The sequence below is a fragment of the Pseudorca crassidens genome, chromosome 6, assembly GCF_039906515.1.
Source record: "Pseudorca crassidens isolate mPseCra1 chromosome 6, mPseCra1.hap1, whole genome shotgun sequence".
NCBI classification, from domain to species: domain Eukaryota; kingdom Metazoa; phylum Chordata; class Mammalia; order Artiodactyla; family Delphinidae; genus Pseudorca; species Pseudorca crassidens.
This window is the reverse complement of record NC_090301.1, coordinates 26,670,379-26,692,898: the sequence shown is the minus strand read 5'-3', so window position 1 is coordinate 26,692,898 and position 22,520 is coordinate 26,670,379. Positions and strand designations below refer to the sequence as shown.

Here is a 22,520-nt window from a genome sequence, read left to right as displayed (position 1 = left end):
CATTTTTGTATTTGGCGAGTATTTTAGTAAAATATTTGCTGGGTTAAAACTACTTGCTCCCTCTGCTCCAATATGAAACACCAGTATGTCTATAAACCTGGTGTTTTCAAAAAACAAAAAGGCCAACAGATATCCAAATATCTCTGTTACCAAAAATATCTAAAATATTTTTACTCTTTTTCCCACTAGTCAAAAAACTTGCTCTAAATGTAAATGCAAAATGTCTCCCACAAAAGTGCAAGTTTCTAGTAATTCCACATGACTTTTCAACCTGGCAACTTTATTATTTTGGAATCATTACATAAACCACTATTCTGCATATTTCCCCGTTCTACTTCTGACTGAACACAAGTTAATGAATAATGACAGGAATTTTTTCCAGGTTATTTTTGGGCTAATGAGATGTGAGAATGTTTGTTTTTAAAAGAGGAAACAAAATCCATTTCCAGAATTTGATTTAAACTATGTTCTTAAATCCTAAAATACACAAAAGCCTTATAGGGGTCTTTTTTCATTAACACATCTTTAATACCATTGCTAATCATCTTTAATACAAATGAAAGTCATTCTATACTACATTTTTTTTTCCTTTTGCTTAATAGAGCATGTACAACTTTTGATTGGACAGTCAAATCTTCAGAAATTTTTCTTAGATATGGAAAACATCTTAAATAGAAAAATCCTGCCCAATCTACTCATTTCACAGATAGCAAAATGTTGGCCCAGAAATAATTTAATTTAATTGCAGTTATTTAATGAAAGAATTGGGACTCTATCTCAGGACTCTAAGTATTACTGTAATTTTGTGATCTCACTATACTGACACTCTTCAGATAATTTGAGATTAAACTATTATTTGAATGAACTAATCAGTCATCCTATTTTAGTCTCTTAATATTTTAGTTTCAATGGCAAGCTAAAAGTTAAAAACCAACTTGAGTAAGTTTTAGCACATTATAAATTTATATGTTTAATGGGGCCCTTCAGCATTTTTTAAAAAGGTGGTTCTTATTGCTAGTTTTCATTTACATAGCCTTCTTCCTTTAAGACCCTCAAGGCTGAGTGTCAAGTTGGAAGAATTCCATAACAATCTGTGCAAACACCACATTTTAATTACCATAGCACGCATACCAATATTTCGCCATGGAAGCAGTGGCAGAGTCCAGACGTTTCGTTTCATGCAGCTGGAGACAGCTGTCCACAAAAGCTCTGGTTACACAAATGTGTGTTTTTAATTCTGCTAGCTTATGCTGCACTGTCTTGAGTTTAAAGGAAATGAAAGGAAAAGATGAGCATAGGAGAAGAGCATATTTTGAGTCATTTAGCATATCAAAAATTATACAGTAAAATATCTTTAGAGCAAAACAAAAGTGGAATTACTGTTTTTTTCCTCCAAAAAGAGGCATATGTTAACTAAACTGCTCAAATTAAAAACCCACTATATTTCATTGCTGAGAAAACTTGTACTAAAAGATAAGATGCAAAAGTAGATAAATAGATAAATAACATTTCATGTTTTAGGTTAAAAAATTTAGACCATCTAGGGAACTTTTCGAAAAACAGCATGACTTTAATGGGTGAACACCATCTTGAGGTACAGTCCTTTAGGTACAGCTGTTGAAAACACCTATTTTTGTCCAGAATCTAAATCCATGAAGAATTTTTCTCTATTAATGAAATTAAGTATACACATTTTCTGCTTTTTTGTCTGGGAGTAAAGTAATAAAATAACAAGCTGGAGGGACAACATCAAAAATATTTATTAGACATTATTATTTTATATTGCAAAGTATTTAATCTAGATCTGTAGAATTCAATGGGAGAATAACAGAATTAGAACACTCATGACATCAAAGTCCAGTACCCCCCAACCTCTTCCACCTTTCCCTGCCCTCCCTCTTATCTCTTTCAATAGCTTGCACAGTCTCTAACTTGAACTGAACGGTCTGGAATTGTCAGCGATAACATATACATATACCTCCTCCTGCTGGCCACAGACAACCAATAGCATTCTTGGAAATCATTCTATCTAGACCATCCTCAATTGTTCTTGATTGCTCTAACTTCAATCAAATTTTCTTGCATTCCTGACTCTTGGCTCTCACACCTTGAACTCTGAGTTTTCATGTGGTCTCTTTGGCACCAACTCTTGAACCACCTTCAGGAAACTGGCTTGAATTTGAAATACTACTGGCTTTCCACTTTGGGTAACCTCCAAAAATACACCCCGTTCTAGTTGATCTCAAGTTCAAGGCTCAGCTATGGTCAGCTGGCTCTATCTTCCTTGTGGAAATTCAGATAGGAACAGAGTTTTGATCATTCTGCTTGGAATTTATGAGTGAGACCTTCACTGTGGCTAATAAAAGGCATGGAAGTTAATGACAGTGGCACTAACTTGGTGGCACAGTGAAACTCAAACTAGAAATTATGAATGCACCCAACGTACACAATGGCAAGTCCAAAGCCATGATTGCATTCTCAAAAGAAGGCTTCCTGGACCAGATATTCAGAGGATGTTGACCTGCCTTTGCTACTTGTTACAGCAATCTCAAACCACAAAACCAAACCCTTAAAAGCATCATTGTAGTGGAGACAGTCTGGGTTCATACCATTTCTGGAAAAGAGTAGAAAAGGAGTATAATAAGACCCAGGACCAGGCAAGACCAGGGTGTTGTCAGCTGGAGAAGGAGCTCTGAGGGACAGACTCCTCATATGTGTATCAACATAACTACTACGCTGATGGAAAACCCAAACTGACTGCCTTTCCCTTGGGCTTACTCCATCCTGTTCTAGAAATAGACAATGTGACTGGCATCTAATGATTCTAAAGCCAAGCAGTGGGGAGGCTGGCACCACACTTTTCCACCTCTTGTATCCTGGCCTCTAATTTAGAACATGCCACGTTTACCAAAACTTTCTTCCTCTCGCATACTTTCTCTTACTTTTTCTATCTCCCTTTCTATCCATTTCTATTTAATGAGGCCAAATCTCTAACCTTTAATCAGCACAGATTTTCCCACCCCCACCCCACACATCCAAGTGTAGTCACAGAAGAATCTGAAGATGTAACAGGAAATGAAAAAGCGGGGGAATACCCTTCCATATATTGAACACAGATGACTATATAGTCCATGAAAATCCCTGAAACTGAGGTCTTAGCTTACTCTTGGTGTAGGTCAATGACACTGCCCATGACACTTCATTTGGAACATACGGGGGAATCTGACAAGTCTCAAGATACTATTGCACACCGCCTCCCCACCCTGCGATGGCACACTTGAGAAATTACTATTTACAATATGAGAGATTCAAGATCTCTAAGCCCAATTATCTCATAAGAGAGGTGTTTCTATGGAAATGCTAGGAGCTTCTAGAAGCTGAAGTTAAATTTCAGACCAGAATGGGCTCATTTAGAAAATTCTTGCTTCAGTGCATTCAGGTCAACAGGTTTGACAGAATTAATGCCAGCAAGAGTGCGTAAGTTACTCTCGGGGGGATAAGAGATAAAATAGTTACATACTCTTGGCATTGAGTTGGGTGTTACCAAACAGATTTAGTCTTTGCTCTTCACTGCAAACACTGCATCATGCTTTCAGAAACTGTTCTCTAATGAATGGTAGGTAATAATTGTACCACACATTATTAGCAGGTGCTTTTGGCGAACGATCAGCATGCTCACAGCAACATTTTTTAACATTCATTAATAGTCACTCATAGATAATACTGCAGCTAGCATTTTATTTATAAAAGTTTCCCTAAAGTTGCAAAGTGGATCAGATGGCATCTCTTTAAGAGCTCTGAATAACACAGTTCTTAGAATCATAGAATTATGGAATTGGAAGACCCCTTGGAGAAGTTATTGAGCCCAGTATTCCATTTAAACATCACCATTAGGTGTACTCTAATATATTACAACTCAAGTATAAACTACAACAACTTAGGTTTGCTACCTGATTTTATAGTTAATTAACCCCACACTCAAGGTCTAAGAACGAAATATTCCCTTTTTGGAGAAATGTAAAGAAGAAATGTTATTTGTTGCCTCTCCTATTTTTTTCCTAATACTTTGTCCCCTTAGAATCAAGAGCACATACCACACAAGAAATAACTAAAGCTTGTGTTAGAAAAGAACACTGAACTTTCACTTCATTGTCCATGGGTGAAAGAGGCGAGAACAGAAAAAGTCTATCTACCTTAGATTTCTGGGTAGTAAAACTAGTGAATGCATTAAGGGTGTAGGTTCCAGAGTTCAAACACTTTTTTAATCTTGTGCATGTTATTTAACCTCTTCATGCCTCAATATCCTTACTGTAAAATAAGGATAAATATAATATTTATTATATGGAGTTGCGAAGAAAAAAAGACAATCCATGTGGCACAGTGCCTGGCATATAGGGAACCTCAATCAATGACAGACATTATCATTATTTAATATCTGAATTTTACTATTGTATTGCCCATTCCATAGAAAATCGTGAGACTTGACAGCAGCTATGGAGAGTATGGGTGAGACAACATGAAAATCCTGTAACCATCGCAGCTTAAGTATGGTAGGTCTCCGTTCTAAAAAGAAAGTAAATTTTAGGGACTTCGCTGGTGGCACAGTGGTTAAGAATCTGCCTCCCAATACAGGGGACACAGGTTTGATCCCCTGTCCGGGAAGACCCCACATGCCGCGGAGCAACTAAGCCCGTGGCCCACAGCTACTGAGCCTGCGATCTAGAGCCCACGCACCACAACTACTGAGCTTGAGCTCTAGAGCCCACCAGCCGCAACTGCTGAAGCCCGCGTGCCTAGAGTCCGTGCTCCGCAGTAAGAGAAGCCACCACCATGAGAAGCCCGCACACCGCAATGAAGAGTAGCCCCCGCTCGCTACAACTAGAGAAAGCCCACGCACAGCAATTACGACCCAATGCAGCCGCAAATAAATAAATAAATAGCATCACAATTAAGTTAAAAACTCAAGCTCTACTAAAAAAAAGAAAAAAAAAAGAAAATAAATTTCGTGAAACGCATCCAAGTGGTCAGAAAGGCTCAAAATTCAAGAATATCAAAGAGAAAGGAAACTGAATCGTTATATGGTCATAAAAATGAGATTTGGCCAAATATAATATATAACATTTAAAGGTCTCCTATTTCAATTTAATACTGGAACCATTGTATATCCAGCTCTGTAACAGGAGGTATAAGCACTTACTGGTTATTCATCTTCTCTGAATACATATCTAGATTGAATATGAAAATATTATTCAAAGATACTTATTTATATAAACAAGAAGATTAGAAGAAATATCTCAGAAATCTCAGAACCACATATTTACTTGGAAAACAATACGGCTCCCGCCAATGCTATAGATACGTGTGGAAGCAGAATGCTACTGCCACCTAGTGAAATTTTAGTAAACTACCTTTGAAAGAAGGCAGCAATAAAACGGCACTTGCTTTGAAAAGGATTAAGAATATTTCTTTTCTTTTTGCTATCAAAATACATATACACACATATATATTATTAAATAAATAAATATTTTGGAAGAAACTTTTTCTCCTATGTGTAAATATTATACCGATTTTCTAGTTTTTTTTCATGGTTAAATGTCAAATAACATTTAATGTTCTGAGCTATACAGGCAATCTCGGTAATATTATAGTCATTTTTGTTGTGATTTTATATGAAGTTCATAAACGCAGGAAGTGTAGATTACCAAGGGGATGGAAAAATATGTTTGTTTGGTTCACTTTTTATAGTATCCAGAATAGGGCTAAAGGCATGAGTATTTTAATAAATATTTTGAGAAGCAAATGACATTAATTCCACTTCGGATACAGCTGGGAAAGTCAGAGTGATACCAAGTAGTATCACTCTCTTTGTGTTGCTAGGAGGTTATAATGTGTATTTCCAGAGTCATGCCTATCAAATTACATTTGAACACACAACCTTCAGAAGGCAATCAATACATACTTGCTCAGTGAAACAAATCATGTATATCAACATTTCTCAAACTGAAAAAATTACATGAAAAAGAAATGTGATTTATTTATCAGTAAGAAGATTCATGCATCGATAACAAAGAAACAGAAATATGATTGCTTTATGGTAGCCTAGTGTAATCAGTTGTACTGCATATGATTTATAAGTGTTTGTGTGCATAAGTTTTGATAAATTTAACTTTTCACAATAAATTTCTGTATATTTTATGGTAGTAAATGATAAAATGGACTAGTATCTACACATATTTTATGCATTCGTGCCATACCTCTATTCTTAATTTTTTCGATATTTCTAGGCTATACAGTTCGTCTGCACATTTTAAGTTGCCACAAATCTCCAAAAGTTTTTCCAATGTATTTATTGAAAAAAATCCACATGTAAATGGACCTGTGCAGTTCAAACCTGTGTTGTTTAAGGGTCAACTGTAATAGCTAACTTTAATGAAAGCTCGCTTTGCCAGGCAATATTCTAAGCACTTTATTAGAAGCGTATTATCTCACCTAACCTTCATACCAACTCTATGAGGTAGCTACTCATATTACTCACATCTTGACAATAAGAAAGTACTTCTGAGAGAGATAATACAACTTGCATAGACCACAGAGACGTAAGTAGCTGTACTAGGAGTTAAACCACACCTGAACTTAACTTCTATAATGCTGTCCTAAAAAGTTACCAAAGTATTTCATCTTTCCCTTTCCCTTCACAACACCTTTCAGCCAAGACATTCCACTTAGAAACTTTCAATTAGACTTCCAACTCCAGTTTTTTTGATGACTGCATTACTTAAAAGCTGTTCCTTCATTTGAAGGAGAGACTAGAGGGTCTAAAATTTGATTGATATTTTAGTGATTATGGCTACCATATACTGAGTTCTTCTGCAAATAACTTAAACTTCTCGGCAAAACCCAGGAAGTTTAAACACAATCATCCACCTTCTCTGTGCTTGAACCTGGGGAGCAAAACCCTTTTAGTAAAGCTAATACACAAAAAAGCAGGAGGTTCCGCTATAAGTGCATGATCACTAACCTGATTTGGGTCCTCAATACTGCCAGGAAGCTTACTGTAAGTGTCTCTAGTTAGTTCAGTCTCTCACTCTGAAGAAGGTATTTCAAACCTTCCTTACCTCCATGCCCCATTCACTCACATCTCTTTCTTCCCTATTGATAAGGAAAGATACGGAAGTCTCTGGAAGAGAGCTTTTGCAATTTTCTACCAACGGAGCTGAACCCTTGCTCATCCTTTCCTCCTTCCTTCCTGTTTCATCCTTCCTCTCCTGTCAGGATGGGAAGGCCTGTCTTTCCATGTATTGAAACTTTGGCATCCACACCTTCACACTGTCTCAAAGATCATATGCAGTTAATTATGCTCTCCATACCTACAATCTTTCCCTCTTTACTAAATCCTTTGTCTAGGTATTAAAATATGCTCTAGCATTCTCATCCTAATAATAATAACAAAAATTAATAATCTCCAAATATTTCACTTGATCTCCAAATATCTCCCTCCCTCCCTCCTCACCCTCCTCTTCTTGCCTTCTAGTTACCATCCTTTCTCTCAGCTACTTCACAGCCAAACTCAGGAAAGAGTTGCCACTCATCAGTATCCTGACTTCCTCATTTCCATTCACTGCTCTACTCACTGGGGTCTGGCACCACACCAGTCCATTAATGGCTCTTATGAAATAACCTCCATATCATTATGTCCAATGCGCACTCTTTGACCTTCATCTCATTTTCCCTCTAAGTAGCTTCCATCCACTTGAAATCCTCTCTTCTCTTGATTTCTACGACAATACTTGCCCGATTTGCTTTCTCCTTTCTAGCTGTCTCAGTTTTCTTTGTAGGCTCTTAGTTTCCTATTCTACCTTTAAATCTTGGAATTTTTTTCTCAGGACTCTGTCCTAGGATCTCTTTTGTCTTAATCTCTACTCTCTCCCTAAGTGATCTCATCCACTTCCATGGATTCTAATGTCACCGTGGATGAAAAATGTTGCCTGCCACATAGATAAACAATGGATGTTGCAGCCATCAAGCCAGCAGCCACTGCAGCAGCCCCCAAATGTGCACCCTGAGGGGAGTCAGGATGGAGAAAAGCAGGATACTGGCCCTAGATAGTTAAGGTGCATATCAGAGGAGTGATTTCAGTGAGCACAGACTCTTGGATCTTCCCATACATAGAAAAGTGATAAATTCATTACTTTGAGAAGCCTGGTTTTCTTTAATTAACAGTGATCTTTTGATGTTCCGACCACCGGGTTTCTGTTGCAAGACTCCTATATACCCTGGCTCCTCCCTTACCTCTTTGGAACTGTCCCTCAGAGCTATCTGAGAGGCTGTATTTCGTGCTTACATGATTAGTGTTGTGCACCAAATAAAACATAATTCTCAACTTTTAAATTGTGCATATTTTTTCAGTCGATACCACCTGTATGAAAATTACTCCATATTCATGTTTAGCCTAGACCCATTTCAGATGAGTAAATTGATACTATCTAATACTAATGACAAGCTTACCTGTATATGTGCGATTGTTTTCCCAAAAGCTTTTCTTTGTTTAACGTAGTTCCTGGTTTCTTCAAACATGAATTCACTGGCTGAAACTCCCAACTCAGCAATCAGTAGCCTTTCCTAGAACCCCAAAATTAGGTCTTGAACATTATTCTAATTACACAAGTGATTTTCACATGATTTCAATGAAAATAAATTGCATAATCTTTATAAAACTCCTAAAGATTATTTCTTAACTCTTTATAAGAAAAGACTCCCCCTGAGATTTCTAAGACTATTTTGACACATGTATGTCTCTAAAAAAAATTTTATTTTTATGAATGACTGTCTTTATATAGGTATATAAGTAATTTATTTTCCTCTTCTCTTGACTCATCTATGGGAAAAGAAATTCCAAAGTTGTCGATTTTTATTTATTGATCTCTGCATACCACACATCTGATATACCTGAGGAAATCAACATTTTTAAAGGGCATAGGTTGAATTAGTGCAAAGCATCCAGAGTCAGTTTAATTCCCTCTTGCTGGTGATCTTCACATTCTATCCTGTGCCAGTGACCCTAGTCCTTGTCCCATTTCATGTTTAGTGCATGCTGAGATTGTCACCAGACATGCTTATGCTGACACTCCAAAAAACACGGAAGTGAGGGCTGACCCTATGTGGCTAAAACTTTTTAGTCTGAACTTAACAGCTTCCTTTGATTCCCAGGTATTATTAAAAAGGAACAACCCCCCCCCCCCAAAAAAAACCTGGTACATATTTTGGCTGATATTTCGTTACAGGAGCTAAAAATTCTTGATTTGTAGTTAAGCCACTAAAATCATTCCAAGAAGGAATCATAGAACTGAAAATCTTATTTTCCTGATTCACTTATAAGCTTTGATTGGATATCCCTGAGTTCAGTTATTCACATGTCCAGCCTAAAAAAGTCATATACGTTTTTTTACAACTTCAAGTTATACTCAAATGACTGGCTATATCACAAGTTTTGTATGCATGGATTTATATAGCTCTGTATTATTCTATTCCAGTCCATTATCTAATCAAAAGACGGACTCTTTAATACTTCTGACCTGTGGAAGCTCTTGCATGAGGTAATAGAAGCCTTTATTCTCTTCTCCAAGTAGGGCACGCGCTGGCAAACGTACATCTTCAAAGAATAATTCTGCAGTATCCTAAGAGATCATACAATTGAATACAGAATTATCTCACTGAAATCTCCCAATAACCTGATGAGGTGATTATTATTTCCATTGAAAAAACAAAAACAAAACAAACTGGAAGCCAAGTTGGAGTGGTTAATGATCACAACCGGTAAGTCGTAAACCAGGGATTCAAACCCAGGTCTATCTGATTCCAAAAGTGGCTTTCCCACTGCAATACACTGTCATTCTAGCTCTAATACCGTCCAATTCTGCAGGTACTGAGGACTAAGGATTTCTAATGCATATCAAGTAAAAGATGTTTTTCTTTTTGGTAATGAAAAATTACCAAATAGTAGAAAAAATATTTTCTGTTCTTATTTCATAATTTTCTTCAATTTCAAAAATAGAGGGTATTATCATGCAGTTAATTTTCTAAAGCAGATTTTCAAACTACCCTGATTCACTTCAATTGCTGACCACAGTTGCATAAACAGTGGAATAAATTTCCATAATCATTTCTGAAAAGCATATTTTAAGAATCCAGCATAGGAAGGAAGGTATGATTGTGCTATATGTAGTTCCATATATAAAGCATAATTGAGTAAACTCAATTATTTATAAATAATAAATATGAATTATATTTATAAATGATTTATATTATGAAAACAAATTTACATTATGACTTACCTGGGCTTTTAGTCCCATTTTATGTAGCTTTCGTCCCTTGACAAATCCTTTCATTCCATTTTCCACCAGAAAAAGGCTAATGCCATGGGCAGGAGAGCGAGCGTCACGATTTGTGACTGCCACTACGATCACAACGTCACTTAGCCACCCATTAGTGATGAATACCTGAAAAACCCCAAGTATACTGTGATGCTCCACAATAACTCAGGTCCATGTGTAAGTCATGATCAGGGGAAAGTATACTCAATAAGACTAAACCGGACAAAACATGCTTCATACCCCTCTCTGTACTCTCTCTGAATATCTGCAGTGTTGATTATTCATACATGAGGTTAGTAAAGAGTAGGGGGAAATTATCCAATGCTTCAAAGAATGAACTCTATTCATTTTCTTCCCACTATTAGTATTGTAAATAATAATAATAATTAACATTATTATGTTCTTTTCCAATTAAAACAAAATTGCCTATAAAAATGATAAACCATATTTTAGAAAGAAGTTTCAGGTGAGAAAACAGAATCTCCTTTGAATGGCACGATACTATTAAAGTATTTGTACTTTCAGATTTATCCGTTTTTGAAAAGGCATAGTTTCGATTTCATGATGGATGGCCTACCTCTTTCCAAATGGCCTAAATAAGGAAGATGCTGATTAAGAAGGGATAAAATAACAGAGATATTAGTTTATCAGATAATATTTATTCAGAAAACAAATATACACAGAGCAAATATGAATAATTATCTTTTCACTCTGTATCTTTCCTGGGTCCTCTCAGCCACTTTCCATGGCTTTAGTTGCTATCCATATGCTGATGACTCCAAATCTTTATCTAAGCCAAATTTCTTGCTAGGTTCCAGACCTGTATACATACCTGCTCCTGGATAGTTCCACCTGATGACTCAAGGAATACCCTACTCCTCTTTAATCACCCCTACTCCTATTTAATCTTGAGTATCAATCTATTTTCCCTGTGTCAGTGAACGGTAAATCACATTATTATCCTGCTTCGTATTCAATTTGACATCTAGTTCTCTCTAACCCATTTCAACACTTTTTAAATCCATTCACTTCCTTTCACTTCTGTTGCCATTACCTTATTTTGGGCCTCATCATTTCCTGGTTAAGTTCCTACAACTGATCTCTGTGCAACTCTATTATCCATCATGATGTCAGAGGGATCTTTCAAAAATGCAATCTAATCATACTACTTTCACATCTGAAAATTTTTGAATACCTCATCATAGCTTCAGGATAAATTATAAATCTTAGCAGGGCATATAAAACTCATCACAAATTGGCACTAGCTTACATTCCTGCCTTATCTCTTATCCAATTTTCCCCTCACTTGTTTTCTGTAGATTAACTCTACTGCATTACTTGCTGTCCCCCATATTCTAAGTTCTTCCTCATCTATGGGTCTTTGGAAATCTTGTTTCCTCTACTTGGGGGGCTCTTTCCCAACTCTGCTACAATGAATCCTACTCAACCTGGACAAAGTTCAGACATCACCTCTTCCAAAAAGTCTTTCCAGGGAATTCCCTGGCGGTCCAGTGGTTAGGACTCCACGCTTTCACTGCCGAGGGCGCAGGTTAATCCCTGGTCAGGGAACTAAGATCCTGCAAGCCACGCAGCGCGGCTGAAAAAAACAAAAACAAAACGTCTTTCCAAATTCCCCAAGCTGGGTTAAGTGTTCCCATAGCATCCTGAATTTACCATCATCTTAGCATTTTCCAAGCTATATTCAAATGATCTAATTTTGTCTCTGTCCCTTTGAAATAGTACAGGTATAAAATGGTGTTGGTTACTCTCATCACCTACCATCCATGTCCTTTATAATAAGATTTATGCTCTAAAATCCAGAGCACTGATTCTTACAAATAATGGGAAGTGGGCCAGTGATGTTAGTGTTATCTACATGACAGCAAATGAAGGCAATGTTGATGGTATGGTTGTAAGTGACACAATAATAAAAGACTCTCAACATCTCTCTGTACTAGGAGCTCCTTGAGGGCGGGGGCTATTTCCTATTCATATATCTATCCTCAGTGCTTAGTATAGTATTTGGCATATAGGAGGCCTTCAAGGATGTTTGTTGAATAAATGAGAAAAATATATTCCTCAAAAATAATTCTAGGGAATTCCCTGGCGGTCCAGTGGTTAGGACTCTGCTCTTCCACTTCAGGGGCACAGGTGTGTTCCCTGATCAGGGAACTAAGATCCCGTATGCCACACAGCGGGCCAAAAAAAAAAAAAAATTATGGTAAAAATTTTTTCTACAGTGTTTCTCCATTACACCACTCTCTTCCTCAAAAACCATTCAGGTCTCCCAATTTCCTAACTGTCTAAGATAATAATGACCATTTGTGTAGTTGCCACAGTTGAATTGCTGAAATAGTGCTTTTTTGTTTGTTTTTAATCACAGAGCACCCAGGAATTAGTACCTTTATGTTACTAATATCTAATGTGAGTATTTCTACCATGACTGATCCTCTTTCCTAATAAAATTATAAGAGAATTCTCTTTGTAAGAAAGGGCTTTCTTGATTTCTTTCCTAATTATGACAGTCAAAACTTTTAATAGGGCTGAGATTAACCCTACTGAGGTCAATTTTTTTTTATTTTTATTTTATTTTTTGGTATTGAATGCCTATGCCATACGCTCTTTGTAGATGTTGTGTAAATAGTACATAAAGAAAAAGTGTTATAAAGAAAAAGGGAAAAAAAATCTTCCATGAGTCCATCATATAAATATCATTGTGAACTTCCTTTCTGGCCTTTTTTTCTTTTAATATAGTTGAAATTATTTTATATGCATACTTCACTTAAATGTTAGTATCATCTTTTCACTTAATATAATTATTTTCCTATACCACTAAAAATTTTGTGTTGATGCTTTAATGAGTGCATATTAGATCATCTTATTGATGTAGTATATTTACTCACTCATTCTTTTACTTTTGCTTCCTCTAAAGTTTTTGTTTTTCCTAACAGAATTTTTGAAAATCAGAGGTACTTTCCTGGGTGGTTCCCACTGAAGAGTCTAATTGAGCAGACTGGGCCTGCTTAGAAAGCTGGAGTCATAGAAGAGTGTAGTTCCCATTTCACTTTTGACCAAATACCCTATTCTTCTGTCAAAACAAGCCTTCTGTGTGCAAAGAGTTAATTGACTATATATCACAGTTAGTGCTTTATTATAATCCTTAGTATGAATAATGTAGATGAATATTTCATAAAGTATATTTGAAAAACAACAGTAACTCAAGATAAGTCTATAAAAAGAGAATTTCCTAGGGCAAATGACATACTATATCCAACTCTTAGAAGTTCATGATGCGTATCAGCCTCTCAGAAAGTGAGAAGTAGAGCATGTTTTCCAAATTTATTTGACATCACAGACATTGTTTTTCTGTATAATAACTATGAAACTAGATAATGGAATGGTCTTTAGAACTGGGCTACTCAAAACATATTCATCAGACTGATGAACAGTTTGTCAGTCCACAAACTGTTATTAGTCCTTAACAATGTAAGTACGGAAAGTGACTGTTTAGAAAATTTCATAGCAATTTAAGTGTCACAACATTCAAGTTTGTGATTTTGCAAATGCAAAGGTATTAGTCTAAAACTAATAAGAAATATTTTTTAAACGTTGAAGAAAAAAAACAAAAATTAGCTCTTCACCAGGCTTTGAAACATTTTTAGCAAGATTTCCTTAGTGTAGACAATGAATATCTTTTCTTCACTTAATATTCAGTCAACAACAAATAGTTACTGAGTGTATACCAGACACAGTTTTAGGTAAACAAAAACCTCTGCCATCAGTGATATTAGATTCTGAAGGATATATTTACTTCTGAGCCTGTCTGTAACCTTAATCAGAGGTGCTCTCCAATCTTATCAGTGGGTTGATGTGAGGCTCAGAAGCGTTGAAGGGCTCTCAAATTCCATCAGAAATATCTTTCCTAAAATCTTTTGAAACTCTTCTTGATATTTATTTATAAGTCTTTTCTTCCACTTCTTATCAACATCAAATTCATTAACTATTAACTGTTTGTCCCCTATTTGGACAATGTGAACCTCACCTTTTCCTTTTCTGGTTTGATAAGGGCTGTTTGGAAGCTAAAACGTTTTTCATGTTAGTGAGGGGGCATGCAAAAGGAACATAGAAGAGGAATAGATCTCACGTAACATAAATGTTGTACAATTCTTACTGTCTCCAAAACAAAGCAGTTCAATTCCTGTGCCAACTCAAGTAAACTCAATTCCTGAGTGAGTCCCTAGATCTGAGAGACTCAATGATGAGTAGTTTTTGAGGCCTTGTTACCCACAGCATGACTCCGGGGAGGAGGGCTATGGAAGCCCACCTTTACACACCTTGCTTCCATTGAGAATCCAGTCACTTCCATCCTTTCTGGCATTTGTTCTCACTCCTTGCAAATCACTATAATTGAGAGGATAAAAAATTCATTAATTGGTAATAAATGAACTATGCAAATGTTATGTAAGTATGTATCTATTGTGATAATTCAAACTGGTTACACCATTATAAAAATTGACATTTAACTAATATTAGGAACGTTCACACAAATGCACTGAAAAGTCATGTCTGACATATGCTAAACTATTTATACAAATGAATATTTTATTGAGATTACATAGACTGACCAGATTTTATAGAGCATAACAAGGCCCAACTAGCATCCAAGACCCTCAAACTGGACTCAGAAGACATTTCAATGCCTACTATATACCTCAGATTATTTGCCCATGTACCTTTCCTGCCTTTGTTCACTTTGGTTCCTTCCCCTATCTCTACTGTTCAACAGCTTAGCTATTTAAAAGACTATGTCAGAAATTCCCTGGTGGTCCAGTGGTTAGGACTTCATGCTTTCACTGCTGAGGGCCCAGGTTCAATCTCTAGTCAGGGAACTAAGATCCCACAAGCCACCCAGCAGCTATGTCTCAAATGCCACGTCCTCTACCAAGCCTGCTCTACAAGTAGAATAGGTTATTTTTCTAGATATAAACTAAACAAATATTCATAATTTAAATATGAAAAATACAGGCAATATTCAAAACAAAGGAGAAAAATGAAAAAATTAAAAAAAAATTTTACCTTCTGTAATAAACATTTAAAAAATACAACCTTCCAGTATTTTTCTATGGAAACAGATACACACATATACGTATTTTTATAAAATTGGAACCATACATATGATCCTGATCTTTTAATAATATCTAATGTTTGTCTATAAGAAAACTTTTATTAGTGGCACAGAATTTCATCATATGAATTATTGTTATGATATATATTTTTAAACACACAAGAATATTCTTTATTTCCACAAATAAGTATTCCGTCTCACTTTTTGGAAACATTGACAGCCTTCTTCATTTATCTTTTAAGAGAGATTTAAGAGAGATTTTTTTACAGTAGGAAATCCAGCAGGTAGGATTCAAAAATAGATGGTTTCAGGGAGACAACTGGAAGTGGTGGTGCATCTAAAAGACTGGAGAACTCATATCCCATCTAAAGGGCTATGTCCCAGCCAACAGGAATAAGGAATCAGAAATAAGAAAAACATAGTATTGTCAGATGTTCCAAATTTTCAAGAAAATCCAGGAATATGGATGTTTATGTACATTTTTCTGGCTTTTAAAGTTGATTCAAGGTTTGTTTTTAAATTAAATAGATTAACCAAATTAAACATGTCCCAGGGCTTCCATAGGTCCCATGAACTGCCCCATTTGTGACTACTGCCTCATGCCTTTCTAGACCTCATGCCATGGTGATACAACCACTTAGAACTCAAGGGGGTAGATATCTGATATCCTTCTCTTATACACTATAAAGTAATGAAGTATGATTTCTAAAACTAGAAATTAAGGGGGACATTGACAAACTCAATCATGACCAAAGATCAGGGAAGGGACCTGAAACCAAATGCATTGGATTCATCACGAATCTTTTAAAGCAATCTGCTATTGTTGAAGACTTAGGTAGTTTCCACTTCCAATTTTCAAAGATATCCTACAATGAAGAGCATCATATATTAAATAGTCCACATCACTTATTTTGTGAAAATTTTCTGATTCTCCTTTTTGTACATGGACTTTATATTATATATCCCATGGCACTTTATCACTCTCTGTATCATGCTAAATAATGACCCTTAGAGATAGCAGGTCCTAACCTCTGGAACCTGTTAAATGTTACCTTATATGGAAAAAGGGTCTTGCAGATGTGATTCATTTAGGACTTTGAGATGGGAAGATAATTTTGGATTATCTAGATGGGTCCTAAATGCAATCACAAGTGTCCTTGTGAGAGAGAGGCAGAGGGAGATTACACAGACTAAAGAGGGACATTACAACATGGCCACAGAGGCAGAGATTGGAGTCATGATGCCACAAAGCAAGGAATGTCGGCAGACCCCAGGAGATGGAAGAATCAAAGAATGGATTCTCCCCTAGAACCTCTGGAGGGACTGTGGCCTTGCTCATACCTTGATTTGGGGTTGCTGATACCTTGATTTGGGACCACTGATACCAAGTTTGTGCTTCCGGCCTTCAGAACCGTGAGAGAATAAAGTTCTGTTGTTTTAAGCCACCCAGTTTGTGTAATTTGTTACAGAAGCACAGAGAATTTTCAAGAAAACACAAATCAAGCAAGCATGTGGGTATGTGTTTAAGTTGGGGATAAATCAAGATCTCTCACTGATACTTTTGCCTCTAGGTGAGAGCTGACATACAGTGGGTTGGAACTAAAACATACTGATCGTGAGCTAATAAGATGCAATCAGAATATTGGTCATTAGGCCAGTTATCTTAGAGAGTTATCTTAAAAGCAAAGGAAGACGATTAAACTCCTACTTCTTTCAGGTCACATTTTTAGGCAACAAAGTAAACACAACTTTTTTTTTTTGGCCTCACCGTGCAGCTTGTGAGATCTTAGTTCCCTGACCAGGGATTGAACCCAGGCCGCTGGCAGTGAGAGCGCGGAGTCCTAACCACTGGGAATTCCCAAAAAAACCTTTTATCTTGGCAAAATTAAATTTCTATATTGGCCTTCAATTATAGATTTATATCTGGGAAAGATAAGTACAATTTAAGCAAATTGCCAAGTAACACTATGGCATACTAAGACATTTAAAAATAAGCAGCACTGGGACTTCCCTGGCCGTCCAGTGGTTAAGACTCTGCACTTCCACTGCAGGGGGTGCAGGTTCGATTCCTGGTCGGGGAACTAAGATCCTGCATGCCGCATCGCAGCCATATAAATAAATAAATAAACAGCACTGACAAAAATTTTTAAATATCGGGGCCTGATCTTGCAGAAACAAGTCTTGAATTTTCAATTACTGCTTCTGCCACATCTGTAAGTTCTTCCTCTGCACTGCCTGTTTCCCATTGGCCTGTTAGTCACTGCTCTCTTCAACATAAGCCATTTCCCTGACCATGCTGGCTTGTCAAATTACTGTCCCCTCTCTCCACTTTCTTTCGCCATATAACACACAACTCTGGAAAAAAAAATCAGTCTGTCTTTTCTGCCTCTGTTTTCTCAATACCCATCTCATTCCCTTCGAAAGTAACTTCTGCCTCTCCTCTCTCCTGAAATCACAATCAAAAGATCACCACTGGCTGCCATGACTCTTTCTCAATTCTCAACGTCTCTGTGGCCTTGACATTACTAACTTCTCACTCCTCTCCTACTGCCTTTTCAAACTCACTTCCCCTCAAGCTCATGAAATAGCAGTTGTCTAGATTTCCTTCAAACTCAATCCTTCTGTCTCTGTCACTACATCTTCTGTACAGTTCCAAATGGAATGCAATGCCCAAGGTTTCCTTCTTGGTCTCCTTTTCATCCTTTCACTTTACCCCTTGAGGATCAGGTCCCACCACCTGGCTGCTCTTGCAAATTTCTCAATGGTCAGATCTCAGTTTAAATATAACCACTTTTTATAGGTCTTCCCTAGCATTCATATCTAAATATGAGTTTTTCCCTTCCCCACCAAACACACATGCACCATGAGTCTCTAACACAGCACCTTGTTTCCTTCATAGTACTTATCATAATTTAAATATATTTGTTTACGTGTTTCTTGTCTTTCTCCTCAACAAGCACACAGACCACATCTGGTTTGATTACCACTGTATACCTGGCACACGGAAGGCACTTATTAAGTAACCATCAAATGACTAAATGATTTATTCATTTCCATTGCTTCAATTCTTTCTTATCTATGAATGGTTTTAAATCCTACTGCCACCCCCAGCCTGTATCCAGACTTCCAAATCCATATTTTTAATAGCCTGCTGGACATTTCCATGTGAAATGTCACACCACATCTAAAATTCAACATGCCCCCAATTCAACACACATTCTAACATTTTATTTACATCACACTATGTTAATATCTCACATACAACATAAAATACAATCTGCTGTGTTGTTATTTGTATATGATAAGGCCTTATTTTCCTACTGGAATTTGAAGTTACCTAAGGTTGGAAATGACAATGTGTTCATCTTTGTATCTGTCTTAGCATATCACTCAGAGTGTTGTATAAAGCAGGTACTGAGAAAACATTTGCTGTTAAGGCATTGCTTCCAGCATTTCAAAACCAACCAAATGTTGATTTACCTTCCAGCCCCAGGCTCTGTCATTGCTATGGCACCAATACATTTCCCTGCAGTCATCTGGGGGATGAAGTGCTTAATCTGTTCTTCTGAGCCATAGTTTGCAATATAGGGCATGACAATATCCGAATGAAGACTAAAACCTGGGCCTGTGCAATTCGAATATGCTCTTAGAAAGAAAAAAGAGAAGACAGTTTAAGGCACAACATAGTTATTTTGTTCTCTTTTCAGTTCTTTGATTTCTCAATTAGAAAACAACAACAAAGTACTAAAGGTCCTATCACATTATGTGGTAATAGATTGTCTCCTTGCAAACCTATGAAGTTTCTGAAGGTTTTCTCTCTCTTTTTTTTGTTTTAACTAACCTTTTAATTTCTGGTTCTAACATAGTAACAGTGCTCTAGCAGAGCTCAATGATCACGTATGTAATGAAATAAAAGACAAAACATTTTAAAAAATTTATCACCTATAACTGTATTACCCTAACATAGTAACTATTTTCATTTTAGCAAATGACCTTTGCCATAAGGATATACGTATTCTAATATAACTGCAGTCATGGTATAAATTTTGTACTTACAAAATTTATCACAATAAATAGCTGCAAAATATTACAAACTGCTTATGTACTACAATATACTTTTTCATTGTCCTACTGCTGGACGTTTAGATTGCTTCCAAACCTGGGGGATTATGATCTAACATGGCAATGATGTTTGTACTAGATATTATTTTTTATATTGGGTTGGCAAAAGGTTCCTTTGGTTTTTAAGTAAAAATAAAAGATAAATTTTTCATTTTCACCATAAACTCTATTGAACAACGTATTCACCCTTTTGTTCCATTACCTTCTGCCATTTTTCAGGCAACTTCATAATTCCATCTTCCCAAAACTTTTTATCTTTTTGAGCAAAGAACTGTTCCAGGTGCCTTTTACAGTCTTCCAAGGAATTGAAATTTTTTTCCATTAAGAGAATTTTGTAAAGACCTAAATAAATGGAAATCGAAGGTGCAATGTCTGGTGAATACGGTGGAGGAATCAGAACTTCGCAGCCAAGCTGTAAAAGTTTCTGCCTGGTCATCAAAGAAACACGCGGTCTTGTGTTATCCTGATGGAAGATTATGCGTTTTCTCTTAACTAATTCCAGACACTTTTTGTCAAGTGCTGCTTTCAGTTGGTCTAATTGGGAGCAGTACTTGTTGGAATTAATCGTTCGGTTTTCCGGGAGGAGCTCATAATAGATGACTCCCTTCCAATCCAACCATATACACAACATCACCTTCCTTGGATGAAGACTGGCCTTTGGTGTGGTTCGTGGTGGTTCATTTCGCTTGCCCCATGATCAGTTCCATTCCACATTATTGTACAGTGTCCACTTATCATCGCCCGTCACAATTTGTTTTGAAAACGGAATGTTTTCATTACGTCTAGGTAGAGAATCACATGAAGAAATATGGTCAAGAAGGTTTTTTTTGCTTAACTTACGTGGAACCCAGACATCAAAGTGATTAACATAAGCAAGCTGGTGCAAATGATTTTTCTTTTTTCTAGGAATTTTCTTTACATTTCCACTCGGCTTTAATGTATTTTTTTTTCTTATTAGTTGTCCATTTTATACACATCAGTGTATACATGTCAATCCCAATCGCCCAATTCATCCCACCACCCCAGTAGTGGGATTGCTGGGTCATATGGTAATTCTATTTTTACTTCTTTAAGGAACCTCCATACTGTTCTCCATAGTGGCTGTATCAATTGACATTCCCACCAATAGTGCAAGACGGTTCCCTTTTCTCCACACCCTCTCCAGAATTTGTTGTTTGTAGATTTTCTGATGATGCCCATTCTAACTGGTGTGAGGTGATACCTCACTGTAGTTTTGATTTGCATTTCTCTAATAATTAGTGACATTGAGCAGCTTTTCATGTACTTCTTGGCAATCTGTATATCTTCTTTGGACAAATGTCTATTTAGGTCTTCTGCCCATTTTTTGGATTGGGTTGTTTGTTTTTTTTAATACTGAGCTGCATGAGCTGTTTATATATTTTGGAGATTAATCCTTTGTCCGATGATTCATTTGAAAATATTTTCTCCCATTCTGAGGGTTGTCTTTTCGTCTTGTTTATGGTTTCCTTTGCTATGCAAAAGCTTTGAAGTTTCATTAGGTCCCATTTGTTTGTTTTTGTTTTTATTTCCATTACTCTAGGAGGTGGATCAAAAAAGATCTTGCTGTGATTTATGTCAAAGAGTGTTCTTCCTATGTTTTCCTCTAAGAGTTTTATAGTGCCCGGTCTTACATTCAGGTCTCTAATCCATTTTGAGTTTATTTTTGTGTGTGGTGTTCTAATTTCACTCTTTTACATGTAACTTCCCAGTTTTCCCAACACCACTTATTGAAGAGACTGTCTTTTCTCCATTTCATATCCTTGCCTCCTTTGTCATAGATAGTTGACCACAGGTGCGGGGGTTTATCTCTGGGCTTTCTATCTTGTTCCATTGATCTGTGTTTCTGTTTTTGTGCCACTACCATATTGTCTTGATTACTGTAGCTTTGTAGTATAGTCTGAAGTCAGGGAGTCTGATTCCTCCAGCTCCGTTTTGTTCCCTAAAGACCGCTTTGGCTATTCGGGGTCTTTTGTGTCTCCATACAAATTTTAAGATATTTTGTTCTAGTTCTGTAAAAAATGCCATTGGTAATCTGACAGGGATTGCATTGAATCTGTAGATTGCTTTGGGTAGTATAGTCATTTTTACAATATCGATTCTTCCAATCTACGAACATGGTATATCTCTCCATCGGTTGGTATCATCTTTAATTTCTTTCATCAGTGTTTTATAGTTTTCTGCATACAGGTCTTTTGTCTGCCTAGTTAGGTTTATTCGTAGGTATTTTATTCTTCTTGTTGCAAAGGTATATGGGAGTGTTTCCTTAATTTCTCTTTCAGATGTTTCATCATTAGTGTATAGGAATGCAAGAGATTTCTGTGCATTAATTTTGTATCCTGCTACTTTACCAAATTCAGTGATTAGCTCTAGTAGTTTTCTGGCGGCCTCTTTTGGATTCTCCATGAATAGAATCATGACATCTGCAAACAGTGACAGTTTTACTTCTTCTTTTCCAATTTGGATTCTTTTAATTTCTTTTTCTTCTCTGATTGCCATGGCTAGGACTTCCAAAACTATGTTGAATAATAGTGGCGAGAGTGGACATCCTTGTCTTGTTCCTGATCTTAGAGCAAATGCCTTCAGTTTTTCACCATTGAGAATGATGTTTGCTGTGGGTTTGTCCTATATGGCCTTTATTATGTCGAGGTAGGTTCCCTCTATGCCCACTTTCTGGAGAGTTTTTATCATAAATGGGTGTTGAACTTTGTCAAAATCTTTTCCTGCATCTATTGAGATGATCATATGGTTTTTATTCTTCAATTTGTTAATATGGTGTATCACAGGGATTGATTTGCGTATATTGAAGAATCCTTGCATCCCTGGGATAAATCCCACTTGATCATGGTGTATGATCCTTTTAATGTATTGTTGGATTCTGTTTG

At 36.6% G+C, this 22,520-nt stretch overlaps 1 protein-coding gene across 1 annotated transcript in view; it reads right to left on the bottom strand.

Annotated features, from left to right (window-relative positions):
• ACADL (acyl-CoA dehydrogenase long chain) overlaps positions 1-22,520 on the bottom strand; it is a 38,995-nt gene that overhangs the window by 7,381 nt on the left and 9,094 nt on the right. The window contains exons 4-9 of the mRNA XM_067740718.1: positions 18,976-19,140; positions 14,705-14,771; positions 10,332-10,496; positions 9,573-9,674; positions 8,506-8,619; positions 1,132-1,259 (exon numbers count right to left, since the gene is read on the bottom strand). Of these exons, the coding sequence (XP_067596819.1) occupies positions 1,132-1,259; positions 8,506-8,619; positions 9,573-9,674; positions 10,332-10,496; positions 14,705-14,771; positions 18,976-19,140 (741 nt within the window). The remainder of the gene's footprint in view (positions 1-1,131; positions 1,260-8,505; positions 8,620-9,572; positions 9,675-10,331; positions 10,497-14,704; positions 14,772-18,975; positions 19,141-22,520) is intronic.